The sequence below is a fragment of the Canis aureus genome, chromosome 12 (assembly GCF_053574225.1).
Source record: "Canis aureus isolate CA01 chromosome 12, VMU_Caureus_v.1.0, whole genome shotgun sequence".
NCBI lineage: Eukaryota > Metazoa > Chordata > Mammalia > Carnivora > Canidae > Canis > Canis aureus.
Window position 1 is genome coordinate 25,287,231 of NC_135622.1, and position 8,193 is coordinate 25,295,423.

At 43.6% G+C, this 8,193-nt stretch overlaps 1 protein-coding gene across 1 annotated transcript in view; it reads left to right on the top strand.

Annotated features, from left to right (window-relative positions):
• The window catches only part of USP39 (ubiquitin specific peptidase 39), a 32,055-nt gene extending 26,322 nt beyond the window's left edge, over positions 1-5,733 (top strand). Inside the window, exons 11-13 of the mRNA XM_077843129.1 lie at positions 1,343-1,478; positions 3,996-4,082; positions 5,227-5,733. Coding sequence (XP_077699255.1) covers positions 1,343-1,478; positions 3,996-4,082; positions 5,227-5,274 — 271 coding nt within the window. The 3' untranslated portion in view covers positions 5,275-5,733. The remainder of the gene's footprint in view (positions 1-1,342; positions 1,479-3,995; positions 4,083-5,226) is intronic.
• Positions 5,734-8,193: the final 2,460 nt, after the last annotated feature.

Below are 8,193 nucleotides of genomic sequence, written 5' to 3' on the forward strand. Positions count from 1 at the left end.
ATAGAAAAGGATAGCTGTTACTAACATGTAGAATGCTATTGGAACAAAGTTGCATGTTTATTACTACATGGTTTACATAGAAAAATTTTTGAATTTTTGGGCAGGTAATATATACACAGTCTATAATTCAGAGGCAGATACACATCTGGAAGTGACCACAGACATGACCACTGTTAGCATTTTCCATGAATCCTTCACTTAGATGTTACTGAATTTCATATTTTGAGTGGTAGTATGTCATCAGACAGCACGCCAGTTCTATAGAGATTAGGAATATGATATAGTCTCTCTTATTTATGTTACTGGTCACAGTTTCCCTGTTTATAGGGAAGTTCTTCACAATTGTCTTTGTCCCATCTTCACAGTTGACAATTATCATAACATTGACTGCAATAACTGGTGTATACATTTATGCTTCAACTGATGGTTAGAATCCAACAAATAAAACGCAAAAGGAGATTTAATTCCAGACTCAAGAATGCTTCTCTATACTTGAAAGTGAATATTCAGACACCCAAAATAAAATAGATATATCCAAGTCTCAGTTGAAGGGACAGCTTCTTCTGGCAACCAAAACTGAGGAATTCGGAAGCTATGGAGTAGCCAGGGTGGGTACATAAAGAAGAGAAAGCCGGGCTGCCAAAGGAGGGAGAAGAACAAAGCAGATGTCAGTAGCAGAAAAGAGGGCAAATGGCCCCCTTGGATTTTGCTTCTTCTTTAAGTCCTAGTTTTGGCAACATTTCTGCTTTACCTTGAATAAATTCCCCTTTTGTGTTGAAGCTACTGGTTTGCCTGGTTAGCCTTAGTGAAATTGTTAAAATGATTCTCTACAGTGGTGACTCGCAGAATCATGTGGTCAGGCCTTCCCTAGCCAGAGGCTGTCAACGGAACACTGCACCTGTGGGATTCCCAGAGAGAGCAGGGGGGTGATGTGTTACTCCTGTGGTCTCCCTTAACCCTCACCATCTCCGAGGAGATGGGGCCGCTCCTTTTCATATCTGAGAAGAGCTTTAGGCTCAACCTGCTCAAATGCCTACATACCTCTGAAGTAGCAGAGCCCTCATTCCAGTTCTAATGTGAATGACACGAGGCTGTGCAGTTTTGATGGCGAGGCCTGCTTTTACAGTGTGCTTTCCCCGTAGAGCCCATCTTGCTCGTTTGACTCATTTTTGTGGCAAAGTATGTGAATTTCTAGCAAGCTGGATTTCATGGTTCTGCAAGTATACCTAGATCCAGGGCCCTAAAGTAGGGGTCAGTAGCTCTCTAGTCCGTTGATGGAGGACAGTTTCCCTGACCTCCATAGCCTTTGTCTGATACTTGGATTTATTTTCATCATCACTAGAAATGTGGATCTGAGAGAATACTTGTCTGAAGAAGTACAAGCAGTGCACAAGAATACTACCTATGACCTCATTGCCAACATTGTACACGACGGCAAGCCCTCGGAGGGCTCCTACCGGATCCACGTGCTTCATCACGTGAGTGGCAAAAATGGTGGCTGTTCCTTCGGCATTTCAGTGGCCTGCTCTCTTCACCTCGCCCTGTCTTGGCCTTGGTGTTCTGCAACTAATAGAGCTGTCAGTGGTTAGTTCCAGGCAGTGGGTCTCAGTTGTGGCTGCATGTTGGACTCACCTGGGGAGATTTTAAAATCCTGATTGATGCCTGGGACACTCAAAGCCAGTTATATTAGAACAAATTGTTTTTTCACCTGGAATAGAGGCCAGGGCTGTTGCTAAATATGCTGTAGTGCACAGGAAGCCCCCATAACAAAGAATTATCTGGCTCGAAATGTCAGAGTTAAGAGACTGTATTAGATTATGTGGAGGTGGGAACCAGGCGTCATGGTGTTAAAATTATCCATGAGATTCCATTGTGCAGCCAAGGTTGAGCACCACTATCCTAGACTAGAGCCTTACCCTCTGAAGTGGAATCCTTGAACTGGTAGCACTGACACCATATGAGAACTTGCTAGAAATGCAGAATCTTAGGCCCCATGCAAACCTACGGAGTCAGAATCTGCATTTTGACAAGACTCTCTGGTATGTAATTATAGTCTATGAAGCACTGGTTTAAAGGTTTCTTTCAGCTAAAAAAACTGTTTTGAATTTGTCTCAAGCTAAAAATGGATGAAACATGTACTTAAGATATGTTTGGTATCACATGGATGATTAGCATAGATTGTTTTAGTTTGATTAGCCTTCTGGGAATAGGGGGAAAATAAGTAGCTCTGTTTATCAAAGATTTTACTGTGTGCTAGAAAGTATGAGTGTTTAATAATGTATTATTTGAGAGGGAGAGGAGTGCAGAGAGAATCTTAAGCAGGCTCTGTGCTAAGTGCAGAGCCCCTTAAGCAGGCTCTGTGCTAAGTGCAGAGCCCCATATGGGGCTGGATTGTGTCTGGATTGCATAGCCCTGAGAACATGAACTGAGTGGAAACCAAGAGTCGGATAATTAACTGACTGTGACACCCAGGGGCCCCTGACTTATATCTTTAACACAACCTCTAAGACAGGCATTAATACCTTTTTTTTTCCTTTTTTTAAAAATTGAGAGCAGGAGAGAAAACCACAAGTCAGGGGAGGGATGGAGGGAGAGGGAGAAAGAATCTCCAGCAGACTCCCTGCAGAGGGAGCCCGATGCAGGACCTAATCTCAGGACAAGATCATGACCTGAGCCAAATCAAGAGTTGGACATTGAACTGATTGAGCCACCCAGGGGCCCCAGTACCTTTTTTTTTTTAAATCAACCAAGGAAACCTAGCTTCAGAGTTTGAGTAATTTACCTGAAGTTGGTAGATTTGGGATTTGAACCCTGATACTTATTTTTTTTTCCTTTAACATTTATTTATTTATTTTATAGAGAGAGAAAGAGGGAGAGTGCATGTGTGAGCAGGAGTAGGGCAGAGGGAGGAGAGAGAGAATCCTCAAGCAGGCTCCCTGATGAGTGTGGAGCCTAATATGGGGCTTGATCCCAGGACCCTGAGATCATGACCTGAGCCAAAATCAAGAGTTGGCCACTTCACTGATTGAGCCACCCAGGCGCCCTTGGTTTCACCAGGTTCTTAACCAGTCCTCAATACAGGAATAGGGGCTTGATTGTGTGATCCTGAGCATTTCTTATGTTTCCTATATTCTGAACTCTTGGACTATCTGGGATATCTGTAGTCTGTAGTATCTGTCTTTGGCATTTCTTTGAAGTTTGGATGGATGAGGCAGGTGAGCTTCCAGCAGTGCCTCTGCCATAATCCAGAAGCCTCTTTTTCTCCCTTATGTATGGCAGCATGAAGTAAGGTAGGTTTGCTGTATTTGCAGCACTGATTTTATGGACCAAAGGAAACAGGTTAGTATTTTGAACTGTGTCCATGAAGGACACTTTTCTTGGCTCTTGCTGTGTTCTCTGGGATGGGGTGTGGGGATGTCTACTTTTAGGCTTTCCCAGTAGTTAACACTGCACCTGCTCAGTGTGTGTAGTCTGTCTGGTTTTTTTTTTTTTTTTTTTTTTTTTTTTTTTTTTTTTAAGATTTCATTTATCTATTCATGAGAGACACAGAGAGAGGTAGAGACATAGGCAGAGGGAGAAAGAAGCAGGCTTCTCACAGGGAGCCTGATGTGGGACTCAATCCCTGGACCCCAGGATCACGCCTGGAGCCGAAGGCAGATGCAGGCATCCCTAGTCTGTCATTTTTGAACAGCAAGGAGTTATCTTAGATGAGGAGTAGAGGGCTACCTCTTACCTAAATTCTTAAAAGTGTTGGGAGACTCCATTGTACTTCAAGGAATCCTCGGCAGGGGTTGAGTTTGCCAAGATCAGCACTCCAAAAGCTCTTTAAATTGAATGATGCCAAGCAGAAGTCATGCACCCTCTTAATTATGATTCTTGCTGAGAGATGGTCTAGTGGCTATTCTGATTTTTCTCACTTTTTTTCTGCAGTCCTTTCCTTCTGTACCTTTTGGTTTTAGGGAGGAGACTAACCTATCCGTTAATACTTTTTGCAGGGGACGGGCAAATGGTATGAATTACAAGACTTGCAGGTGACTGACATCCTTCCCCAGATGATCACGCTCTCGGAGGCTTATATTCAGGTGCGTTGGCCACGAACTTGCTATGTGCTGAACAGATAGGGTGTGGGGCCAGTGAGAGGAATGATGTGAGTGAAGGCAAGATGTGATATTGAGTTAAAGCCTTGGTTAGGCTGGGTACCTGTTGGGATGCACTGAGGAGTGCATCTGGCAAGAGGAGGCCAGATTATATAGCCCTGTGAACCTAGGAGTGATTGTTAGAAAAGAGAAGGGCAGGGAAGCGTGGAAGATTTGTGGATGAGTGAGGAGGTTATGTGTGTGGCCAGGTTAGTTTTGCAGAGGTATGTGGTCTGGTTTCAAGGAGGAAGAGTCTAGGCTTATCAGGACCCTAGCTAAAAGTCGACTCTGAAGCTTTCCTCAGCATCCCAGGCCAAGTTAGCACTCTTTATGACCCCACAGCATTTTCTGCATGTCTTTACCAGAGTACCAACCTTATTATTTTAACATCTTCTCTATCGAGAGCTCATGGAACAGAGTATCTCTACTTTTTATAACTGTCTGGTACCTGGCAAAGAAGGAAGACAGAGACTAAGAAAAAGCTATAGCTTTGTTTTGTCTTGTCATGCAATAAGTTTGTTTACAGACATTCTGAATATGTTGAATTTAAGTTTGATCCATTTTTCAAAGAGACAGCAGCTCTTAAAAATGTTCTGTTTTACACCTGCTTAATGTATTAAATAAAATCTCCTTTTTTTTTTTTTTAAGATTTTATTTATTTATTCATGAGAGACACAGAGAGAGGGAGTCAGAGACAAAGGCAGAGGGAGAAGCAGGCTCCATGCAGGGAGCTCAATGTGGGACTCGATCCTGGGATCATGCCCTGAGCCAGCGGCAGACACTTAGCTGCTGAGCCACCAGGCATCCCGAGATAGCTTTTTCTTTAGTGACTTTGTCTATGAGAATAAGCTTAACTATGAGTTCTTTTTTAGAAAGTGAGTTTGGCATGGAAAGTAAAGAGAAGGGGGATGGGTAGAAAAATAAAAAGCAAAAGGGAATTTTCTGAAAGATGATTGAGTTAGTTTCGGAGGACATGCAAATATGTATGTGGAGTGACAGGCTGTCCCTGGCCTAGGGTGGAAGAGGTATTTGATAATGTGTGTGGATTGAATGCCAGCTCCTACCTGCGTGTTGTATTTGTTTCTTACAGATTTGGAAGAGGCGAGATAATGATGAAACCAACCAGCAGGGGGCTTGAAGGAAAAGTTTAGGGCTTTGCTCCCAGTGCCTTTGGCTGAAGATGTAATAATACCAAGGCTGTAGCTGAACATAGGCTGATTGGCACATTCCTGGAGCCAGCTGTTTTGTGGATTTGGGTTCACACCAGGACATCAGAGGGGCTCACCTGCCTGGGATGGGTCTGCACTGTCCCCCAGCTGTTCTTTGATCAGTTGATTATAGACTGATGCCCCCTTCTCCTTCGTATCTAGCTCCCCTCTAGTTTTAGCAGGCCAGAACTCTTTTACATGTGTGTGTAATTTTTTTTCTGGGCATCTGGAAATATCCAAAGGACAAGATAATGTCTTCTGCACATCACAGCCTCAGGATTCTAGGAATCCAGTAATATTCTTCTGCCATCATAGATATTTTTTGGTGTGGCTCTCTTCATTTCCTGCTGTGTTTTTTGGAATGGATTAAATGTTTTCCTGTTTTTAAACCAGCCTCTTGTTTTATATCCTTCCCTTAGGCTATTGTCAGCATGTGGGTGGTGTGTCATTTGGGATGTATTTTGTCTCTATTGGTAACAAAATATCTGACTAAAGCAATACATTCCTGTGCTTAACTAGAAGTGTGAAGATGGGCTATTTCAGCCTTAGGTGCAGGACTCTGTGAGGGTAAAGGGAGGGAAGATAAGCAGGAGGGACATCTGACTGCAGCACAGTTCTGAGAAAGTCTCAGCCCGGCCAGCGGGGAGCCCAGAGCAAAGGTTGCCAGTCAGCAGAGTCAAGCAGAAATGGCTTTTTTCAAGTTCAGTCCTTGATATTAAGACCGGCCTGGAGAAAGTATGACCTCAGCCCAAGCACTGTGGCAGAGCTGAAAATGTGAGAGATCTGGATACAGTGGCTGGTGGCAACCAGTCAACCACAGCAAGTTCTCCTAAAGGTAGGAGCCCTGCATGTCTGTGGCTGCCACCCTTACTTCTGGGAGTCAGTGCTGTCCCTAGGGCATCCCTATTTTCCTTTACCTCTTTGACAGCTTCAGTATGTCCTTTGCTGACCCTTCTTCCTCTCCAGCTGTTAAAGCTTGAGATTCCTCAGGACTGCTAGGCCCTCTCCTCAGTGTGCTTCCTCCTTGGGCCATTTAAAATATGTCCATGGCTTCACCTGTCCCCTTAAGGGAGATGGCTTCTGTCTGGATCCTAGACTTCTCTACGTTCTTGAACTTTAGAACCAGCTGCCTATTTAATATATTTTGGGTGTCTTAAAGTCAGTTCAAACCCAACATTGTTCAAAACTGAGCTTGTGAATTTTCTTCTCAAACTTGGCCCTTTTCCAGTGGTTTCTATAGAGGTGTAGGATTCTACCTTCATCCTGTTAATAATTTGGAAATTTATGCCAAAATCCTTCTTTCCCCACCCCCACTTCCCTCATCTAATCTATTACCAAGTCCTGTCAATTTCACATTTTAAGTGTCTCTTGAATCTCCATACTTTAATCCCCTCCCATTGTCTAGGCTAAACTAGTGCCAGCCTAGTCCGGGTCCAGTTAAAAGAGAGAAACCATACAGTAATTTGATCAGGGAAAACTTAATTTCAAGAATTATTAACTATAACAGGATTGGAGTCACAAGGGATTGACTGGTATAAAAGAACTCGAAAGAATTGTAGGAACAGCAGGTGTAAGGAACAGCTATCACCCCTAGGGCTGAGATGGTGTCTAAGGCTGAGATCCAGACCTCGCTGAAAGTCTGACCCCTGAAACCCGTCCATGGTCTCTAATGTGTCAGGAAACGCTGTTTATGGGGACTCATCTTTGCTTCCAAACTGCCTGGGGAGGAGAGGAGCACCCAGAGCATCTGTAAGCTCTGCAGGAACCAGGCACCGGGGAATCTGTGAGGCCTGTAAGAGCCTGGAACCAGAGAAAGCTGCACGTTTCTTTCAAGTGAGCACAGGGAACTGGATGCGAAGAAGCCCTGTCTTCCTGCAATGTGTCTCCAGCACCCTCTTTGGACAAAGTCTCCATGGCAGCTGGCAAGAAAAAATCTAAAGGACCCAAATCCCATTTTCCCAGAGCAGGTGGAAAGGATAATTTGTGGAGTTGTGAGGCACAGACCATCCCTTGATGACTCAGCTTCCATAGACACTCTTCTGCACATTTGAATTCTATACAACAGCAACAAAGAAAATAGCTCTGTATTTCTGCCTAACAAGAAGCTTGCTACCCTTCTTCTTACAAGTGAACACCTTTTCAACCTTTCCCAAAATGACATGTCCCAAGAGTCCTGTATCCACTGATGGCTGTGTCGATTACTTCTCAAATCCACTTAGTCCCACTGAACATTCTATCATCTAAAGACTAAGTTGTAAAGTGAACTTCCAACGAGTTCTATATAAAGTGAAAGTAGGAAGAAGAGAGAAAAAATGCTTAACATACACAAATTATCATTATATATAATAAGTAAGTAGAGAATACAATCCATATTTCTGTGATAGGGCAAAAGGCTGCAACTGATGTCTGTGCTTCTTCTGCTGTCACTTCTGGGTTTAGTCTGCCCTTAGCTAGAGCTTCAGCTAGTTGCGGTTCTATACCTGGTAGGGTAACCCTAATCTTCAGTCCTTAAAGACCTAACTCCTTAATCCTACTCCCCACCCTCCTTGTGTTGCTATAGTTTTCCATTAACCTTTACTACTGGATATAGTCCATTTTGCCTGCATTTATTTATAACAGCGACCCAATTTCAATGCTGATAATCAGCATTACTCTGTCAAGTAGATGACACTCCATACCCTACTACCCCCCCCTCCCGCCCTCTGTTGATTTAGTAGCATAAGGAGCCCAAAATGTCCATGCGGTAGTCTAATTGAGTGGAACCATGTTTCCTGGGTGGAAACCTTCACCCTTGGGAACTAAGACCTCTAAACGAGCAAAGGTTTAGGTTGCTAGAACAGAAGTCAAAA